The following is a 22,829-nucleotide window of genomic DNA, read 5'->3' as shown; positions in this document are numbered from 1 at the left end:
GAGTTCTGAAGGCTGAATAGTAAAATCTTCAGTAGCTAAGTGTTGTAATAAAAAGTTATGCCATGGATAGGGGGGAAAAAAACCAGATACAAACACAATGTTTACATTGCACACTAAAGAACAGCATGATATTGCTGAAATAGATTCTTTATTTCTGAAACATCCAAAACAGCAGTATACACAGTTGTAATCAAATATTAAATCATATGCAATTATAAGAAAGCATTGATTAGTGCAATTGGATTTTGTAAAAGGTCTATCAAAAAGGTTTATTTGCATTAAAACTCATTCATTTCCCATAAGCAACCATTATTAAAACATTACAATTTTATTTTTTGTAATAAAGTATTGAAAAACTAACTGTAGTTAGTGACCATTGCACCTTTTAAGTGAAATGTGGTTTATGCTGCCATTATAAATACAAAACACTATGATAATAAATTAACATTTGAACAAAATGACAAAATTATGTTGACCCAGCTGTATGGCAGTTTCCAGTGAATGCTACTCTTTTGTGCTTTGGAACATAAAAATTACTGCTTTCATATTGCCCATGGTTTGTTTTTGAAGGATATGTTCCTAGTGCTAAAAAATAGTACATGACCACAAAAATATTATTTATGGCACACATAAAAATTTAATCTTCTCTCTGTGGTTTAAGCAAGTGTGAAAGAAATTAAGTGCAAAAAATTAAATTCTTGGAAACACTAAAAAAAAAAAATTCCAAGCATATAACATAGGCCCCAAATTTGCAACAAAATGCATAATATCTTTACAGAGTACACTGAATAAATTATCCTACTATATGGCAAAGCTGTTTGAAAAAGTGGCATTTCTTACCTCTCTCGAAGGAAGTATGTCCGATATTTTTCACATATATAAAAATTTCTTAAGTTCTAAATGACAGTACCGCAACTGTTAGTTTGATAACACTGCAGTTTTCCAGGCAAATGACTAAGTGCAAATGAACAATGTTTTTTTTTTTTTGTTTTTTTTTTAAATGACAGGGTATAATGGATATTCTTACATATTAAAACAATGAAAATAGTGTGGTGGGACCTTCCCTTCCGGTAACATAGTTACCCAGCCAGCTGGGTAATAGAAACCACATTATTTTTTTTCCGTTGTTCAGGGGCATCCGACATCAATAGCAGCCGTCTCTCCAATTTCCATCTCGTAGAGTACTAAGAGAAGAAAGAGGCTTTGGAGGCTGAAGAAAACTGTTTTAAAAAATAAGACACATTTCAGGTAAGAGAACAATAAGACATGCATCAGTCACATATGTAATGAAGCTGGTCTTGTAGGTGTTCCCATATACACATGCATGTACACTCTTCCATGGCATATTTACAGCTCTATGCTAATATATTATAAATGGCATAATTAAGGACCTGGGGTGAAATCCTGACCATACTGAAGTCAATGGGAGTTTTGCTATTGACTTCAATGGGCCAGGATTTCAATCCTAAACTGTAGGATGTGGTTCTGATCTGACGCAGGAACAATGTGGCCTGGCACAAAATGTAAAACTCCAATCCTTCTTTTCCTCCCTACCCCCACCAACTCTTCTCTTCACTCCAATGTTTTGCCCTGCTCATCCCATTCTTCTCCATACAAAGAAAAAAAGCTCATTTCTTGTTTTTCCCCTCTCCCCACTGTTCTGCCCGCCAGCCCACAAAAACTATTTCCTTCTCACATAACAGCAGTAATAGAAGTTCTGCAAAGGAGGCCCTCGGTGAGACCTGTGAAATCTCACCTCTTTCAATAGGTTCACACAGATGGCACAGGCGAGGGATTTAACAACAATTCTGTTGACGATGCACAAGATCAAACAGAACCTCCCTCCCTCTCCCTTAACTGTTTTGGCTCTGCAGGACTAATGGGATTATAAAGCAGTGCAAATACATTTCTGTCACTAAAAATAGTAGCTATGTCCCAATACAAATAGGCTGCAGAAAATAATTTCATCTTAAAAGGGGGGTGGGGGGAATGGACATTCCCGCACATGAACTGTTGCACCCAACATGAATTTGAAAAAAATAAATCAGTGCATTCTAAAAATAGCACCTTGTTTTTTTCTGCCAATGGCAGCATTAGTATTGTCCAGGAGAGAGAAAGCCTTCCTGAAATTGGCCTATTCCATGTTTTAAAAACATAAACTGGGAAACATTAGCACCATAATAGAACAGCCAGTTTAATTTTTATTATAAATTCCTTAGCAATTAACTATCCCCCAAACCTCCAAACGCTACTGAGGATAGCTGTTTCAAATGAGATTTAAAGAAAACCTGCCTTGGACAATTAGTTTGACACTGTATCCAACTCTGCTCCATCTGCTTCTTTAACAATTTCAGGAGGGCTACATACATTTTACAGCCACCATATTTTAACTACATCACTTTGCTTAAATAAAATGGAGGGCCAGAGTCAGGCTGGAAATGCTAGTGGATATGGTCATATGAAATCTGCGAAGAGAGCCACCAGCAGCCATCAACAGGCACTGGGGGAGCCATAGCCAGCTCCAGTTCCCTGCTACTGCTTCTTGTAAAGCCAGGTTTCATCATCTCAGGTCCTAGCTCTCTCCCTTCCCTGCTCCCCCTCTAGCCACAACTACTGCTGATTCTGCTGGCTCCTCTCCCATCAGGAATTCTGGGCTGGAGGAGGAGGGTAGCCTGCTGGAAGATGGAACCAGTAAGTAAACAGCAGCCACCAGTGCTGATTCTTGCATTTCTCTGCAGTCAGTGGCTCTAGTGGTTAAAAGTAGATTGAAACAGCAGCAGCAGCTCTCCCTATACCATTACTAGGAAGTGGAACTGGACTTCCATCAGTTTCCTTTTCTTTCGTAACCCGGTTGGCTCCCCTCACACACTCTTCTCCTTCTCAGTGTCCAACCCCCTAGGATTCCATGCTCCCTCCTTGTTCCCATGCTAGAGCCTTAGGGCACCAGACAGAAGATATGTCCCTTACACACAAGCAATGTCACCCGTGACTCTTCCTGGAAGCTTAAGCATTTCCAGCACCATAATTTCCAGTCCATGTTGCAACAAGGCAGCAAAGAGGGGATGGAATTTAGAGTGAATTATGTGAACTATTCTTTTTTAATGAACCATTGGGGTTAGGTAGAAGAGAGAGAAATAATTTATTTGGTGGGACTCAACCTTTAACTACTGATGTGTACAGTTTAGCAACACCACATTACTTAAGCTATCAGCACTATTAGAAAGCATGCAGAACTATTAAATGGCACTTTGTGTAATGAAACTAATCACTTAATCAGAATTCTCTCAAAGGAAAAATTACAGCCTACTAGCAGCTCTCAAAACATTTTCATTTTTTGTAAGCAGAAAAGAGCTGCTTTCATTTTCTCAAAATTGCTGCATGTATTGATCTCGCTTATAACATCTGTACCCCAGGGCATAAAAGTTATATTGAGTGTTTGCACCGTAAACCTCTGTAACTGTGTAATTCACAAATAGGAAAGAAGCATTAATTAATGTAAAGTGCAGGTCCTGCACACACCAAGGCCCACTGAAACCAAATGAGCCATTGTGAAATATCAAAGGACAAAGACTTTGTTGATTGCCTTCCCCCCACACCTGCCCATGAAGACCACAGGGGCACAAACACTTTTCCCATCAGTTTAAATTCAGGGCAAAGGGCATAACAATTTGTGACTAGAAGGAACTATATCACTATGCTGCTTGGAATTTGAAGAGGGCAATATTTCTTCGCGTAAGTAAGCGATCCCAAAGCTGCTTGGATTAGGTTAGCTCTAGAGACATAGAAAGCTTGCATATTGCAGCAGTTTCCATTACTTTTGCAATCTAAGATTAACTCATTTGTGTATGTTTACATGCTTTAACCTTGTAAATAACTCATTTCTTTTTCTTAATTAATAAATCTTTAGATAGTTTATTATCGGATTGGCTAAAGCATTGTCTTTGGTGTGAGGTCTAAGGTGCAATTGGTCCTTTGGGACTGAGAGTAACCTGAATATTGTTGTGATTTTTTGGTGTAAGGGACCATCCATTAAAAAGGCAAGTTTGTCTGGGTGGCAAGATAGACCAGAGCACCCAAGGAGACTGTCTGTGACTCCATGTATAGGCTGCTATAGTGCTTGAAGTATTCACACTTGTTACTTGCTTGGTGAAATCTAAAGTATAGAACTCTCAACTAATTTGGGGTTTGTGCCCTCCTTCTTGAGCTACTCCAGACAGCTTGACATGTGGCTTCTCTTACTTTTCTCTATAATAAGTTGTTTGAATATTTATCAAGAGACATGGAAGGAAAGTATGACTAACTATTCTAGAAAGGAGACAGAGACCTTGGGACAGGTTGTACTTGCCCCAGACGGGGGACAAAAGGGTTAACACAGCAGCTCTTGGTGGCAGAAGCCATACCCCCTCATCCCCAATGGGCATGCTCCAACTCCTGCTGCAGTATAAAAGGGAGCAGCCTAGCTCAGTCTGTCCTGACCACTGAGGAGGAAGGATGCACCTTGCCGGCTCCAGCTGAGGAGCAGCCAGGATCCCGGACTGTGACAGCAGGAGACGCCAAGGCCCGGACAAGTGCTTAGGTATCTGCAAAGCCCCACAGAGATTGCAGTCACTAACTGATAAGCCCGGAGACTCCGAAGACACCCCAACTTCAACTGTAGAAGTCACGGTAGGAATTAGCCCAGGGAGGGCTAATGTCCCTGCAGCAGGCGGTGTGTTATGTGCAGATTCCCCGTCGACTTAGTGGTGAACCCATTTGCCATTACCAGGGCCCTGGCTGGGACCCAGTGGACCTTGGTCCCCCTACCCAGCCACCCCCTTTGGGGAGCAGCCCAACAGACCTCCTCCTATTGACTTTGGCCATGAGGCCGCACTTCCCTGCAGCCAAGGGGTAGTCCTATTGACTCCAGCCACTGGGCCACACATCGCTGAGGGTAGCCATATTGATTTAACCATGGGGCTACTACACCCTTGCCCAACCCCCCCAGGGTGATGGGGTATACTTGCCCTGTGACAGATCTCTACAATAAACAGTTTCTATTCCAGAAGAGCAAGAGTTCCATCAGGGAACAAAAACAAAACAAAAAAGTTATATTGGAAATCTAAGATTACACACTTCACTAAAGAGGAAACGGGCAGTTGTTTTTTGAAGTCCCCTTTGTACCAACACACTGGGCCAAACTGTTTTAATTTACACAGGTGTAAAACCAGAGTAACTCCACTGAAGCAAAACTGTGAATCAAAAGTGTTTTTCTGGATCTAGCCAATATCTAGTTGAGATTTGGGCCTGGATCAGTTAGGTGGCCAAAGCTCAACCCAGACAAGACCAAGGTGATATAAAGTGAGTTGGAGGAAGCAGCTGGAAGTATTTTTGAGGGAATCCATCCCCCATCAGTCAAAAGAGTTCATAACTTATGGTTATTTTAGACCCCCAGCTGCCGTTATAGATCATCACATCACAGTCTTTATCACCTCAAGCTTGCCCTACATGGGCTATACCTTTAAACCATTTGGAAACTAAAGTTAGCGCAGAACGTAGCAGCTCACTTGCTAAACAGGACATTTCTCTGGGAACAGATGACATCAGGGCTCTGGATCTGCACTAGTTGCTTATTGGTCTCCGGATGGAATTTAAAAGGTATTGGTCGTGACCTACATAGTCCTCCATGGTGTGGGAGCTGCCTACCTGACACACTTCCTCTCTCATTGGGCCATTCTGCCACAGCTGTAGTCAGAGGTGCAACCCTCTTGTTTTAAAAAGGAGGGGGCTCTCAGCAAGCCATTCTCTGCGTGGAACTGGGACATTTGAATTTGCTACACCATTTATTCAAAATAACTGGAACTGGATTACCTTTGGGGCACATTGCACAAACTATTATTTGACAGGGTTTGTGGGGAAGGTTGAGATTGTTCTTGGGGAGGGGAGGTAAAATGGGAGTTGTTAATTTACTGTTGGCTCACTGAATTACATTGTTACCTGTATGTGATTATTTAACATTGCTGGGTGGTTATCATTAATTATTAAGGTTCACTGGGGTTTATGAATGGGCAGTTTTCATGTCTTAGAGAGAAGGACATGTATAGAGAGGACAGAATTCAGCCCAGCATCAGTAGCCTGTAAAAGTGTTTCTGTTTAAAAGCCTTAATTCAGACTCTTCTAAAAAAGAAAGAAAAAAGAGTTCTCAAACCCAACGCTATCCATATGTAAAGGAGGTGCATTTAACTCTTTTCATTAATAAGAACATTCTCTTACCTTCGAACTGGCTGTGCAATTTTACTCCTGGGTATACTACTCCCACTTAGGGCCAATGATGGTCTTGGAAGAGCACTACGTCCTACAGTCCCAGGATTTGCAGTCTTGTTTGGCATGGGGATTCCACTGTTAGAATATAATTGTAAGGTGCTGGATAAGGGAATACTATTGCTGCTTTGTACAGTTGGGCTTACATACGCTGTAGCTTTGAGAGGCTGTCTGACAGACACAGGAAAATGTCCCACACTATGAACTCTGTGCTGAAGTTGTCCTGGAGATGGAACTGTAAAAGGATGGTAACAAAAGAAGTATACAACATCAGCACACAACACATAGTACCAGGTATTAACACTTATTTCTAAGTAAGTCTGTACAGTGCTGAATGCACTTGTCATTAGAGGAGGTGACCTTTTGTTTCAATCAAACCAGCTGTAAAACACGTTAAATATTTAGATCCAGTACGAATACAGACTGCATCTGTTAGTCCAGTTTAAGTAAAAATTTTAAAACATCACTACCAAACAAAAATAAGATCATCAGACAAAAATCCCACCCCTACTTCTCACTCCTCTTTTGCTCTGCAATGATTCAATATTTATCCTAGGTAACTATAAGCCAAATTCCTCTAATGTAATTATAGTTTTAACATGACAGACTTGCTGAAATTATAACTTATTCTTTTTCCCAGATCACTAAAAAGTCAGTCATTATAAACCACATGATACTTTTTCCATAGTAAGACAATTATTTTGGCATTACAAAAAAATGTCATACAGGTCTATGCTTTATGTATAAAAACAGCGAAAAGCTATAAAAAGTCTCCTGAGTATAACAACCCATTCCACATACAATGTTACACAAACTATCATTTCAAATCAGTGCTGGAACATCCAAAAGCTTTACAGAGCAATTCTCTACACTACCCTGTCCTCTGGTGTGCATCAACTGCATGCATTTTATGATCCACAAGATAGAAACTAAACACCCAAAGGGCCTCATGTATTTAAAACATCTAAGGCAGTGGTTCTCAACCGGGGGTATGCATACCCTTGGGGGTCCAAAGAGGTCTTCTAGGGGGTACATCAACTCATCTAGATATTTGCCTAGTTTTACAACAGGCTACATAAAAAACACTCGCAAAGTCAGTACAAACTATAATTATATTCAATGACTTGTTTACGTTGCTCTATATAGCATACACTGAAATGTAAGTATAATATTTATATTCCAATTGATTTATTTTATAATTATAAGGTAAAAATAAGAAAAAGCAATTTGTCAGTAACAGTGCTGTGACACTTTTTTTGTCTCATTTTGCAAGCAAGAAGTTTTTAAGTGGGGTGAAACTTGGCATATGCAAGACAAATCAGATTCCTGAAAGCAGTACAGTAGTCTGGAAAGATTGAGAGCCACTGTTCTAAGGTATGTCTATACTTCATATGGGTACAAGCCTCCCAGCCTGGGTCCACAAACTCATGCTAACGGGGCTCCTTCTAGGGCACCAAAAATTATTTTCTAACAGACAACCTACCCTAAATTTTCAATTACTGAGGGACAATCTTCACTCATTGGTATATCTGCTCTCCACAACCAACTCTCTGTAACTTTTCATGAGAGATGTACCTGAATACTTGCATGCTAATATCTAAACTGTATTGTTAAATTTGGGTTGTTGCTGATTATGTATTATATGCATCTTACTACTTCTAAAACAAACTTTGTACTTGAGGATAATCTAAGCACTATACCCATATGTACATACACTCTTTTCTTAACCTGTGTACTATACAATTTTTTAACATTAGCTTTAATAAAATCTTTAAATCTGCAGCTCACCCTCTGAAGCCTGAGAGTGTAACATCAAAGCACTACCCACAAAGCTTTGGGTAAAATATTTCACAATTGCATAAGGCAGTGAGTTTCAGCACAACAATGAGCAGTAAAAGATGTATACTTACTACAAGATTGTATTCTTGAAATCCCATTACCGGCTCCATGTAAACTGGAATCAAAGCTTTGACTGTTCCTCACAGAGACTGGTGAGCTAGCATTGTTATTAATGGTAGGAGTACTTGGCATCCGAGCTAGGTTAGGCATGCTTCTTCTGAGTTTATCTGAAGCAAAAGCAAACCATTTCCATAGTCACATCAAGATTTCCATCACAAACATCTGACTGACTTCTGCAGACCATTAAAATTAGCAAAATTATTTCAACAATGAGAACTGTGTTGTCTCCATGGGAGAAAATAAAAATTAAATATTATTTGTTTACTGCTTGAACCCTTCTGACTAATATATTAACATAGCAAGCCATTCACATATCATGCCAAATCAGCTTAGAGAGATTCCCAGATAAAGAATTTTAGGATTTACGGTCAAGCCCAGGTCACAGTCACAGTGAATTGAGTTACTTTGTCATAGTTCAGTCTCCACTGATCACTTCACTTAAACACAGATCCAATTTAGCTCAAGCATGAGCACTTCTAATCCTCGAAGCTGCTAACTGGAGACAAACAGTGACAATGGAGTTCTGTCTAACCACTTTATTAATAGTCACTAACTGTAATATTATTGCCTTTATAACTACAGTACACAGACCTATAACAGGTGCTATAGTATCAACTATTAATTTACCAATTATAACAACTTCAAAAACAGGGCTCCTTTACTCTTCCATGTCTCCCAATTCCTAGGTCTTTAAATGATATATTAGCAGATCAAAATGCACTAATTATAAAGAGGAAGGGGTAGTTCCACTGAAAAACAAAAATGTCTCAAGAAAGTTACATTAAACACAACTGATTTGAAAGAAACTAATTTAGTTTCATAATAAAACATTCCCAGGTAGAAATTTGTGTCACAAATGGAAGCATTTCCCCCAAAAAACTATGTGGGTTTGCTCTGAAAGTTTGTTCCAGAAGTCACAACAGATCCTCTAGCTCCCCACCTGTCTGAACCCACCCCATAGGATCAGATATACCAAGGCCACACCTGAGGATGGGTTCTCACATTAAGCAGAATTCTAATTCAATTTTCCAGAAGTACAATCCTTCCACAGAGTAGAAGATTTATGTTTGCACACAGAGCATCCTCATGTTTGTGCAAGTAAAGAGGGCAGGAGGCAGTGAAGGTGGACGTTCCTGTGTTTCTTTTTGTGCTGTTGGCAAAAATTCCAACACTAATTCATTGATTTTTGCAAAAGTAAAGATCTAAAGTTAGACCAGGTATTTCAGTCTGGATACTAAAATCCAATCTTTAGGTAGGGCAGCATCATCTCTGCTTGTCACCACCATCAATCATGCTGAAGATCCAGCCAACTCCTGGTGAAACACTGGATTGAAGGCTAAATGCCATCAGTCACCCCACAGCTCTCTTGTCAAGGGGAGGGAAGGCAACTTCGCCGACCTGCCGCAACATGGCACACTGCTTATTTAGTTTTGATAAATTATGCGTAGCACTGGATCTGCCACATTCCCAAGTGACATGTAGCTGGTTTACCAGCTCCTGCCTCCCTTACATCGCACTCTCCCAATGTTCCTGGCATCCAGTAACAGCACCAACATGCCACATACTGAGTTTGATACTGGTTTGACCCTGACAAACACTTATTTGGACCACTACTTGAATTTTGAAGACTTGGAGTTCTGGTAAGAGAATGAAACCATGGCCAGGATTTTGAGAAATGCTGACAGAAATCTGTGGCCACAACACTACTACTAAACTCTTATATATTGCTTTTCAGCTATGTATTTCAAATCAAATTACAAAGGAAGGCAAGTAACATTATCCCTTACTTCTTAACAGAAAACAACCCAAAAGGTAAGAGCCTCTCAGTACAGCTATTTACTCAATTTATCTGGACTATAATTGCCTAAGAGTCATAAGCTGAAGGATATACCAGTTGAAACAGGAGTTAGAGTTCCACACTATACAGGCTGCAACAGATCTACAGCTCTATGAGACAGTAAAGCATTCTACAGCTGATTGAAGCTGTATCTTATCTACAGGATGACATCTGGTAGATCTTGCAGCATGTCAACACTCTTGGACAGGAAGGACATCCAAGTGGTAGTCCTGGCATCTGCCAAGTGAGTTTTCACATATCAGCTGGAAGGCATAGAGGAGCCTTTGCTATAGTGTCTCAAGAGTAAGTGGTTTATGAGACGTCCTTAACCTTGGCATGGAACATGAAACAGACATTGCCAAGGGATCTGGGGAGCATACATATTCAATATGCATAGCACTACATCCCATGCACATTCATCATCGATTCCAAACACTCTTCCTCTCCATCTCTGTCACCCTTTTCTGTTAGCCTTTCAATGCTGACTCCTACTCCTGCAAGTCCTTAACTATCAAAAATAATAAAACTGAAATTAACAAGATGTGTTATGTTGCACAAACACACCATTTAATAGTGTTGTAATCCTTCCCTTACACTCTCCACACTTACCTGTTATCCTTCCTGTGCCATGTCCAACTTAAATGTAAAGTGCTTTTGGCAGAGACCTGTCATGTATTATTTGTCAGTAAAGTAACATGTGTACCTGTGGCACTCTATAAATAACTAACTGTTTTGGATACAATGTCTGTTTTCTTACCCAAGGGAGGGAAATAATCTGGGATGTTACAAATAAGATCCTGACTAGAAACTGGACACGGATTATCTTGAAGCGGGGTGAAGGGGACACAACAGCATCATGATAATGATGGAAATTTTAGGGGGGAGGGATAGCTCAGTGGTTTGAGCATTGGCCTGCTAAACCCAGGGTTGTGAGTTCAATCCTTGAGGGGGCCATTTAGGGATCTGGGTCAAAAATTGGGGATTGGTCCTGCTTGAGCAGGGGGTTGGACTAGATGACCTCCTGAGTGATTCTGTGTGAAAGAAAGGGGAGAAGGAACAACAGGGAGTTTCAAAACTTAATACTGCAGTAGCACCAGAAAAGTCTCTTTCAGAGATTCTGGAGGACATCAGCCTTAGGCATGGTACAAAAACAGTGATGGCTGCTGGCAATTTGGGAGTAATGAACACCACTTACCTATCCATTTATCAATGCTCCCCGGCATGCCTGAAACTCAGAGTGAAGAGCAGAGGGCTGAACAGAGAGGTCTTACGATAACACTACGCAATTCTGAATGACAGCAATAATAGTGTTCCTCATTTTAGGCAGAGTCAGGAGGTAAGGAAAGTGAGTAATAGAACTAGAGGAAGAAATCGAATCAAAGGGGAACATAAAAATCTCTCCCAGCCTCTTCCCTGGTGCCTATACGTCCAGCATTTTAAAACTGTTTTAGACAACAACCACTTTCACACAACCTGTTCAGGAACTAGACTCTACATGAAGTTATTTAACAATAATCTACCTGAAATGATTCAAGGTCACAATGATTTTAAAAGATTTAAATTTCTGTCCACAGAGATCAAATATCATATCACAATAATTCACTGACATATATCACTGCTGCAATTCGGTCACATTTCACTGATTTATTTAATCTGACCTTTAAAAAAGTATTGATAATTGTGTAAAGTACAGAGGGACAAAGAAAAAAACACTAGTCAGAAAGGCATGTAACCTACCTCCATTAATCCTGTTTGGTTGCTGCTCTGGAGTTTGGGCTTGAGGAGAGTAATACTGCTGCTGATAATTATTTGGAGGGAAATATTGTGAAGTGGGGCTTCTCCTGCACTCCCGAATACTGGAAAAAGTTTGAGAGTGTGGAATTCCTCTTTGGAATGGTGAACAGCGAGTAAGTCGGGGCTGTGGAGGTGGCAGGTGATCAAACTCTTCTTCATCCTCAAGACTATAGCGATCATATTCCTGATCACTGGATGTCCCTTTCTTTCCTGAATGTAGAGATATAGTTGAGCTGTGTCTTGATACAGATGCTGAAGTAGAAGCATAATCTTGTCTGAGACCTGTAAATTTTAAGCAAATGATATTTGTTTTTTAACTAGACGATCAACACTTGTAACTGAACTATACTTGGGACCAGAGCCTCAGCTAGTGTAAACTGGCACTACTTCATTCCAGTTAATGGGGCTACCACTTTCCACTAGCTGAAGAGCTGGTCCTTAATGTTTCAAATGGTTATCATTGAGCTGTATAATTAAGATAGTGTAGCCACATTGTTAACAGAACAATAATATTTCCTAAATCTGTAACCAAATGAGTACTCTGGAGCAGTGGTTCTTGAACTTTTCCATACCATGATTCATGCCAGGAAGCTGTACACATTATGGGTAGGACAAAGTAGTTGTGAGCCCTTGACACTTTTTTGCAAGTGTCAGGTTGAGAACCCCAGCTGTGGAAAACATACCATAATACAATTTTGGAAGTCAAGAAGTTCTGAGAATGGCTGGATGTAAATGCTCCTTAGATTATTAGGAATTGAAAAGTACTTTTTCCTAGACTTATGAAGAGCTCTCAGATTTGACATCTGACTTTGATATCACAACAACTCGAGCATTCTTCCTCAAATGGGAGCTCTGTAAATGAATGTGAAAGAGAGTGTGAGAAAGTGAGTGTGTGTGTTTGTGCATGCGCATAACATCTCCTGTCTCCAAAGGATTAAAGGAACAGCCATCAATATAAAAACCCTCTTTGTCTGAAAATTTTGTACCTACTATTGTTACAACTAACACTTAAGATAATTATAATTGAAGTAGAGGGAAAATATATTCTTCCCTTTTCCAGTATGTTTACCTGTGGCCTGATTTTGGAGGAGTGACTGCGTTCTCCTATTTTCACCACTCTGATTATTCTTGCCTGTTTAGTCTCATTGCTCCAGACAGATTTAATTGAGTATTGTCATCTGTGTTACATGAGTGTTCTCATTTAGCCTTTCTTTACTCCCATCTGGCTTTCAACACACCTCTTCCCTATATTACGGTCTCCTTTTTTTCCCTCTCATTACCTTTTACTGTTTCTATCTCCCCTTTTCTCATCTACCCAGCTTGACTGACACAAAAAAGGGGGTGTTGCAAGGCTATGTTTATTATCTCTCAATGATTTTCATGTAAAATTTATTATTATTTGTGACTAAAAATATGCATATTTTCCAAACTGCTAGTTATTCAACCTGTGGCCTAAAACTACCAGGCTGTTCTCTGGGGCTTATGCATAAATCACCACAGTGCACTCAACCCAGAACTTCATCTCTGAATACCCCCAAACATTAAGGTCAGGGGAGCATCTATTTCAGAAGCTCACAAGGTAACCAAAAATCCGTGAAGTATATTTTCCCCCTTTCCACAGATTTTGTGCATGAGGGGGATGATTTAGTCCTCCCTCAACCCCCCCCCGTCATAAAAACCCCAACACTGTGTTGCATTAACAGAAAGAGAAGGTAAAACACCTACATTCAAGTTTCTTCCAATGAGACAGAGGTGCCAGCCTCCACTCAACACATACAGATCAAATTTGAAGTTCTAAAAGATTCATTTCCAGTTATCCAAGCACAACAAAAAATTCAAACCATTTTCTCACTGGTGAAAAACACTTCTCCTCCTGCCATTCAAATAAGACACTTTTTATTAAATTTACACTTGGATGTTTTTTAAGTACATCAGAAGCAGAAAGTCTGCCAAACAACCAGTGGGGCCCCTGGAGGATGGAGATACAAAAGGAGCACTTAAAAATGACAAAGTCATTGTGGAGAAACTAAGTGAATTATTTGCTTCAGTCTTCATGGCTGAGGATGTTAAGGAGCTTCCCAAACCTGAGCCGTTCTTTACAGATGACAAATCTGCGGAATTGTCACAGTTTGAAGTGTCACTAGAGGAGGTTTTGGAATTAATTGAGAAACTTAACAGTAACAAGTCACCAGGACCAGATGGCATTCACCCAAGAGTTCTGAAAGAACTCAAATGTGAAATTGTGGAACTATGGTTTGAAACCCGTCCTTTAAATCAGCTACTGTACCCAATGACTGGAAGATAGCTAATGTAACGCCAATATTTAAGAAGGTCTCTAGAGGTGATCCTGGCAATTATAGACCGGTAAGTCTAACGTCAGTACCGGGCAAATTAGTTGAAACAAAAGTAAAGAATAAAATTGTCAGACACATAGAAGAACATTAATTGTTGGACAAAAGTCAACATGGTTTCTGTAAAGGGAAATCATGTCTTACTAATCTATTTGAGTTCTTTGAAGGAGTCAGCAAACATGTGGACAAGGGGGATCCAGTGGACATAGTGTACTTAGATTTCCAGAAAGCCTTTGACAAGGTCCCTCACCAAAGGCACTTACGTAAATTAAGTTGTCATGGGATAAGAGGGAAGATCCTTTCATGGACTGAGAACTGGTTAAAAGACAGGGGACAAAGGGCAGGAATAAATCGTAAATTTTCAAAATGAAGAGGGGTAACTAGTGGTGTTCCCCAAGGGTAAGTCCTAGGACCAATCCTGTTCAACTTATTCATAAATGATCTGGAGAAAGGGGTAAACAGTGAGGTGGCAAAGTTTGCAGACAATCCTGAACTGCTCAAGATAGTTAAGACCAAAGCAGACTGTGAAGAACTTCAAAAAGATCTCACAAAACTCAGTGACTGGGCAACAAAACGGCAAATGAAACTTAATGTGGATAAATGTAAAGTAATGCACATTGGAAAAAATAACCCCAACTATATATACAATATGATGGGGGCTAATTTAGCTACAACTAATCAGGAGAAAGATCTTGGAGTCATCGTGGCTAGTTCTCTGAAGACGTCCACGCAATGTGCAGCAGCAGTCAAAAAAGCAAACGGGATGTTAGGAATCATTAAAAAAGGGATAGAGAGTAAGATGGAGAATATCTTATTGCCCTTATATAAACCCATGGTACGCCCACATCTTGAATACTGCGTACAGATGTGGTCTCATCTCAAAAAAGATATACTGGCATTAGAAAAGGTTCAAAAAAGGGCAATTAAAATGACTGGGGGTTTGGAACAGGTCCCATGTCAGGAGAGATTAAAGACACTAGGTCTTTTCAGCTTGGAAAAGAGGAGACTAAAGGGGGATATGATAGAGCAGTGGTTCCCAAACTTGTTCTGCCGCTTGTGCAGGGAAAGCCCCTGGTGGGCCGGTCGGTTTGTTTACCTGCCGCATCTGCGGGTTCGGCCGATCGTGGCTCCAGGCCAATGGGAGCTGCTGGAAGCGGTGCAGGCCGAGGGACATACCGGCCGCCACTTCCAGCAGCTCCCATTGGCCTGGAGCAGCAAACTGCGGTCACTGGGAGCCGCAATCGGCCGAACCTGCGGATGCGGCAGGTAAACAAACCGGCTGGCCCGCTAGGGGCTTTCCCTGCACAAGCAGCGGAACGAGTTTGGGAGCCACTGTAATAGAGGTATATAAAATCATGAGTGCTGTGGAGAAAGCGAATAAGGAAAAGTTATTTACTTGTTCCCATCATATAAGAACTAGGTGCCACCAAATGAAATTAATGGACAGCAGGTTTAAAACAAATAAAAGGAAGTTCTTCTTCACATAGCGCAAAGTCAACCTGTGGAACTCCTTGCCTGAGGAGGTTGTGAAGGCTAGGACTATAACAGGGTTTAAAAGAGAACTGGATAAATTCATGGAGGTTAAGTCCATTAATGGCTATTAGCCAGAATGGCTAAGGAATGGTGTCTGTAGCCTCTGTTTGTCAGAGGGTGGAGATGGATGGCAGGAGAGAGATCGCTTGATCATTACCTGTTAGGTTCACTCCCTCTGGGGCACCTGGCATTGGCCACTGTCAGTAGACAGGATACTGGGCTGGAGGGACCTTTGGTCTGACCTAGTATGACCATTCTTATGTTCTTAGACCAAGCATGAAAAGTTTCAACTCAAATGATAAGTTCTCTTGAGAAAGTTGTGTAACTGAAATTTTAAAAAATAATTTAAGAAAAAAAGCCACATACTCTCTTCCTGCAGTCGAGCCATGATCTGCACATCAGTGAGGTCCTGTAGTTTATATCCCATGGAGATGGAATCATCCTCCAGTTCGGAGGCGCTCAGTTCACTGTCTATTGATGACTGGGGGCTGAGAGGAGAACTTCTGGAAATGTAACCTATGCAATAAAATAGATTCTTTAGTCAGTAAATATGTACATTAGCTATGTCACAAAGGGTCTGCATTCCAAATATTTTTGTACAGATTGAAACCTTTTGGAAATTTACTACAAAAAGCTTTCTACTAACATTTGCTAGTTAATTTAGTGCTCTTGAAAAGGTGAAGATACAATCCTGGAGTGCAAATCCCTGTTTGTTCCCAAATTAGGTACAGCAAAGACAACAAACAATTAACACAGCACAGTTTGATTGACTGGGCTAGCTTTCATCCCCAAACATTTCGAACATTTGAGCCCTTCTTACTGAAAGTGTAGTTCTAACCTGAAACGTAACCGTGTAAATACATCACCAGTTTCAACAGATCGGCTCCTTGTATGGATTCCAAGTCACATTCATGTACTTAAATTTTATTGTTCTTTAAATTATTTATAAATTACAGTAGCACCAAAAGACAATAAGAACTGGGAACCCATAGTGCACTGTACAAACACATAGGACAACACTCCCTTCCACAAACACTGTACAATGGGAGAGGAAGCTGGATTCTATTTCTTCTGGATTCTATGGGGTGGCTGGGGTATACTCAATGCTTCTACGTGCAGTCTGGCTGGAGTTTGTGAGGGGGTCTATTAATCTCTTTGTAGTCACAGCTTACACATCATAATGAATTTTGTGGGGGAAAGCTAGTTTATTTGCCACTGTGTAACAACAATAGTCAACCATCACCACTATGTTCTCAGCCTCAAACTAGCTTCTCTTGTTCCAGCTTCCCAAAATTAGAATTTGAACTTACACATTTTCTTGACTAGTTTCCTCAGAGGAAACTATTACATGGACTATGAAGATCAGAGGAGAAAAAAACCCCACAAAAGATCTTACAGTAGCAGATCTAGATGGTAGTAGGGCCAGAGGGGAGTCTACTACAGCTGAAGCAGCAAAGGAGGTGCCTGAATCAATTCTCTCTGCTTGAATGCGTGCCTTAGCCACCCACAGGACATCTGCCTACAACTGCACAGCAACAGAATGGGCTACTGTCTGTCCCTGTGTAACCATAGGTGTCAGTTATCTTTCTAGGGCCCACTCATGGTTCTCCAGCGCCCAGTCATGAAGAGCAAGAGAACAAGGTCACTCTCTGGAATGCATCATGTTTCCATTCAGTGTAAAGAACTACTGCTCCCAGTCCCCTTGTGACAATGACCAAGTTTGGCTCTCTGCACTAGCTGGATCCTGATTTGGGGGATCTTAGGGAAGAGGAGCCAGTGCAGATCAACATACCCTTCTGGTGCTAATACCCTTGGACTGCAGCTATCACCACCTACCAGTAACATGTGACATTTCTCATTCCAAGGGGATTATCTCCTCCACCCACCCTGCAGTTTTGCAGAGGAAGAACTCCTGATCCCTGCACCGAAAAAGGAGCAACACTAGCATTTTGCCACTTGCTCCTTTGGCTACTTGGAAATGCAATTATGTCCTTCCCAAGCTCCTCTTCCCCAGCCACCCACAATTATCCATGCCCCTTTCAAGGGGGCAACAAGCACGGACAAATTTTTTGGTCAGGTAAATCTTCGCTAGTTATAGTGACACTCTGCTTATGATGAGGAAAGCTACCTCATTGTATAAAATAGAGGATGAACTCCACTACACGATCATTTTATAATTAAATTAAACGTTAGGCCTAAAATCCTTGAAATCTCACCAGTAAGCTAATAGTTTATACATCCTAAGCAGGTACAATGTATTGCAGTTAAAGTACAGCAAGATAAGATTTAGTAAAGCAATTTTGTAAGCATCATACATCACTAAAAAGTTAAGGATTACCTGGTCTTTCAGGTGTTAGTATTGCTTTATTGGAGGTTTTAGAGAAGCTGGGAGTATTAAAGCCATTGCTATATGGAGTGAGTCTTGCAACAGGACTATAGGGAAAGGCCAAGGAAACAGGTGTAGAGAAGAGGCTCCGCCATCGGCTAGCTGTTACAGATGTAGAAAAGAACAATTTTAGGTTATAAATAGAATATTGTTTTCGGGAGAGAAAATTGTCAAACCATAATCTGTTCACTCTCTTTTCTTGGTTCAGGGTACGAGGAGAAAATGGTCTGAAGTTCAGTAGCAAAACAGAGAATTAGCAAAAGCCTTCAACATCTAATAATAGGATTGTGGCTTCTGAAGAGTTTTTTTAACAAACGTATCACAAATTAAAATTTTCTAATATACCATTTTTAGTAGATATTTAGCCGACTGTATGTCAACACACTAACAGCATGAGAAAATCAAATCCACTGCAATTAATAAAGCAACTGAAATTTACTGAAGAGATTTGTGGAGTTTCTGCAAGAGATTGCTTCTGGTAATTGCCATGCAACTAAGCTATTAGCTATGAGACTTCAGATACAGAATACTAAACCACACTTACCCATCAAGTGTTAAAAACAATTGTAATCCCTTTCCAAGCTTTTAAGCTTCTTGTCATACATTTTTCTTCCGTTTACTGTATTAAGTTCCTGGTTACATAAGCATGACTTTTTTTTTTTTTTTTTTTGGAGGATCAAGCAAATTACAAAACAGGCCACCTATTTTTCAACAGATTTCTTAACAAAGATGGCAAGGTACTGTATCTGGTCTGCTCAGCAACAAAAGAGAGAGCCCACAATAGGCAAAGGCAAAAAAGGCTTATTCAGTACACTTTAAAAAAAACAACAAAAAAACGTAACCAGGAAAATTGAATTAAATTGGTTTGGGGGCAGGGTTGTTGGAAACTGAAGGGAGGCTCAGTGGGACTGAGAAGGGGAAAAGAGAGTACGAGGGGCAGGTCTGGAGTGAAGCTGACGTGAAGAGACTGTGAAGGAGCGGTGGGGGAAGGAGAGGGCTGGAGCAAACAGCCAATCAGCCCCGGGCAGAGAAAATCCAGTCAAAACTGCAGAAAAGTTTCTGAATGGCCAGAGGTCCCTGCCTTGGCTGTTTCTGCTCCTACCAGCTGGAGTCTCTGGCTGGCTTCTCTCTGCAGTTTTCTCCCATGGCCACATGGCAGGGATAGGGGAGGCACTACCATGATCATATGCCTTTTAAGTTTTCACAGGCCTCTGCCTATTGTGACTCTACCAGACCCACTGAGGAAAAAGGGCCTTTTGACACTCAGAAGGTCTGAGATATATCTATGCTCTATATTGTGTAATGTCTTTACACACTATTCAGCCCATCCACCCATTATCCTTGATAGATCCATGCAGCTGGAAACTATTTTGCAGGGTAGATAAGTAGTATGATGAAACACCAGGTCCCCCTTCTCAGCATAACCATTGTGGATGGTTCATTGGGCGGGAAGAAAGTGTACCAAGTCCCCCTGCTCAACTCTACAGGTTCAAGTGGCTTGTCAGCTGTCCAAAAGGATTCCCCTCCCTCTTCCTCCTCACCCCCGGTTTCCCTTCTCTCATCAAAGGGTATTCTTGGGCCATGTAGGGAATTTTGGTCCTTTTGCACCACCCACTGGGGCCAGTACTGAACCGCTCCCTCTAGGGCTGCTATTGCACAGAACAGCGGCAGCATTGCTACAGAGAAAAAAGAAACAGCTCATTATTACCAAATGACGAACAAAGCAGTCAGGCATGGAAGTGAAGGATTTGCAATGCCCAAGAGTCCCTCTCTCAGTAAGCAAAAGCTAGACTGGAGAATGATCAGGGCATAATAATACAAAGTGAAAACCTGCCCCCCTCTCCCCTAGGAATTATCGCTACTCTCTCCATTTTGCAAGATTATACACTTCCTCCACCCCTCAAAAATAAAAAAATAAAAATAAAGTTCTGAGGTCATAGGTGCACTGGCAGTGTCGTATACAGACCACTGAAAAATGCCTAGCAACATCATTCCTAGCTCTAGATAGGTCAGTGCTATCAGTCCTTAGCATTAGTTACTGAAACCCACCAATTTCACCCAAACGGAGTTAAACTATGCAGTACATCTTTTAAAAAGGCACAAGGCAGCTGTATGTGTAATTTTTTAACTCTAACATTTAGCACCTCTAGTTAAAAGTCATCATTCAATAGCAAAGGACTATAGTAACAATTCTTGTGATTTTATTCTCTTGCCTAACAAAAGATACTGTTTTGTAAGAGTTTGATCATTGGCCAGGCCAATTTGCTGCCTGCATGTTCTCACCCACAGATGCGGTCAACAATACAGCACAAACAAACAGCATTCATTACTTTGTACAATAACTACTGTGAACAGGCCCACCAAGGACAAAGCTACAGTTATTGTAACTCAGAGTAGAACTCACATTAAGAACACAATTAGTATTTATGGCAAACAAGATGATTCCACATTACTCTTTCAGTATGTGATCTCAGGAAAAGCTGGGCGGGGTAACAAATATATTTTAGATGGAAATGGGTCAAAAACTTATGTTGCTTGTTTTGAAAGGTTTAAGCACCATATGCTAAAAAATCATTTTATAGCCTTTAAACTTCACTAGGGTTATATTTATTTAGTAAACACCACTGTTTAGAATCAAATTTACAAAAAGTTTTCATTACACTTGAATTTAAAAACAAATCAAAACAAAGCACACAAAATAAATATTTCCACAGTACTCACAAAGACAACAGAGCAAGGTTCAGAGAACTCACATACCAAGCTGAAGTCATAAACAGATGGATTGGAGGAAGGGAGTATGTATGTGTGAGAAAATGTGAAATTAATGTAAAAATTTATAAACTCACCAAAAACCTGGAATAGGTAATGATTTTACCCTAGACTGATTCTGAGGCTGCACTGATTAACATAATAAAAAGCTACTACAGCATGCAAGGATTTGCACGTCATTAACTGTTGCCAATAGACAGTCTTCCACCCCAGAATATAAGATAAAATGTTAAATAAGGAAACGAAGAATGCTTAGGCCTGATCCTGCATTGACACAGTGTGGCCAACACATTATTTTATCATAAGTCTTACACTATATTTGGTATTTTTCTTAAAGCCCCAGATCCCAGATAATAACCTCAGATGGCCTCAAACAACAAAGTTCAAATCAAATTGGAATTTACAAATTTTTTGGATTTGAGGTTTTGGTCTTGGGCTATATTTAGTAAATGGACAACTTGTGGTATGCTACGTCTATACCAGGGATCAGCAACCTTTGGCACGCGGCCCATCAGGGAAATCCGCTGGCGAGTCGGGCCGGTTTGTTTACCTGCAGCATCCGTAGGTTTGGCCAATCACAGCTCCCACTGGCCGTGGTTCACCGTTCCAGGCCAATGGGGGCTGCAGGAAGCGGCGGCCAGCACATCCCTCAGCCCGCACCGCTTCCCGCAGCCCCCGTTGGCCTGAAACAGCGAACCGCTGCCCACGTCTTATTTGCAATGTCATTTGAGCCAAAAATTGAAGGTACATTTACAGTATTGGCAGCCCCAAGAATTCAAATGTCATGAGTCAAGCCCCCCAAAATCATAAGTTTACCTTATATCATGAGATTTAAAAATAAAATAAAATAATAATAAGATAAACAAATATTTGCCTTCTATGATAGTTTGGGGCTATGTCTGTGTCCCCAATTTGATTCTGTGAAAACCATGTCGTATTTCAGGCTCCATTTTGGATATAACTTTGATTCATCCTTCACTGTACACTGTGTAACCATCCTCTTGGATTGCATCATCTCTCTTCTGTTGGGGGGTGGAAGAGGCTGGTGCCTAGCTGTCACTGACCCTGAATGAGAGAGTCATCCAAGGGCTATCAACAATTGACTAGCCTTGCCCTGGTGGGACAATGGGGGCAGAGCCACTGACTGTTAACAACCCTCTATGCCAGCAGCCCACAGTGGAGAGGGGGTGGGGATGGAAAAACCCCAGCAGAAAGATAGAAAAAGAAACGGTGTCTTAGACTAGTTTTAAAAAAAAAAAGAGACAGGCTCTCTAGCAAGAGAAGCAGAACAGGCAGGAGTTTCATCAGAAAATTCCAATTCATCAAACCCAAAAAGTTTTGTGGAAACATACCAGGTTCTATGACCTTATGACACACCACAAGCAGGATTCCATCAGAACCGTCTGGTTTTGGTCAGATTGTCTGGTGGACTGCTAGGGACTCCAGGCTTCCAAGGTCTGTGGCTCTGAGCAGCCCAGCTATCCTAACTGCCCCAAGGCCAGAGTCCTCAGTGCTTCCAGACTCCCAGGCCAGTACTTTCCTGCTCTACTTGACTCCCACAGCCTGATGAGCCAGCTGCCACGAGAGCCACGCAGCCCAGGAAATTCTGAATTTCAGTCAGCTCTAGGCAAGGGGGACTGGGCCCTGCTGAAGGACACCAACCAAATCTCCCAAGATTTCAGGGAGCGGTTAGAAGTCCAGAGGAAGGGTCGTAGTCAGGTGATTGTTTTTTCATAGATCTAGAAATATGTTGTGCTGTCTGACTAAAGTGTATATATTGTGACAGGGTCGGGCCAGATGGCTATAGGAGAGTAATAGAAGGCAGATATATAAGCCCCAGGCTAAGTAGGTCCCTTTTCCCTGGGTAAGGTAACAGGGAAGGTTCCAGAACAATCAGGAACCT

General features: G+C 41.0%; 1 protein-coding gene across 2 annotated transcripts in view; it reads right to left on the bottom strand.

Moving 5' to 3' along the window:
- Window positions 1–244: 244 nt before the first annotated feature.
- The window catches only part of SLAIN1 (SLAIN motif family member 1), a 66,750-nt gene continuing 44,165 nt past the window's right edge, over window positions 245–22,829 (bottom strand). Inside the window, exons 3-8 of one of the 2 annotated variants that reach the window (XM_084625599.1) lie at window positions 18,110–18,259; window positions 16,138–16,287; window positions 11,831–12,169; window positions 8,208–8,363; window positions 6,250–6,532; window positions 245–1,220 (exon numbers count right to left, since the gene is read on the bottom strand). In XM_084625599.1, the coding sequence (XP_084481725.1) occupies window positions 1,145–1,220; window positions 6,250–6,532; window positions 8,208–8,363; window positions 11,831–12,169; window positions 16,138–16,287; window positions 18,110–18,259 (1,154 nt within the window). In that variant the 3' untranslated portion in view covers window positions 245–1,144. The remainder of the gene's footprint in view (window positions 1,221–6,249; window positions 6,533–8,207; window positions 8,364–11,830; window positions 12,170–16,137; window positions 16,288–18,109; window positions 18,260–22,829) is intronic. The other variant, XM_084625598.1, reaches the window with a different exon arrangement.

This window comes from Lepidochelys olivacea (genome assembly GCF_965140295.1).
Source record: "Lepidochelys olivacea isolate rLepOli2 genome assembly, chromosome: 1".
Classification (NCBI taxonomy): Eukaryota; Metazoa; Chordata; order Testudines; family Cheloniidae; genus Lepidochelys; species Lepidochelys olivacea.
The sequence above is the reverse complement of the archived record's forward strand: the minus strand, read 5'-3'. Positions and strand labels throughout refer to the sequence as shown.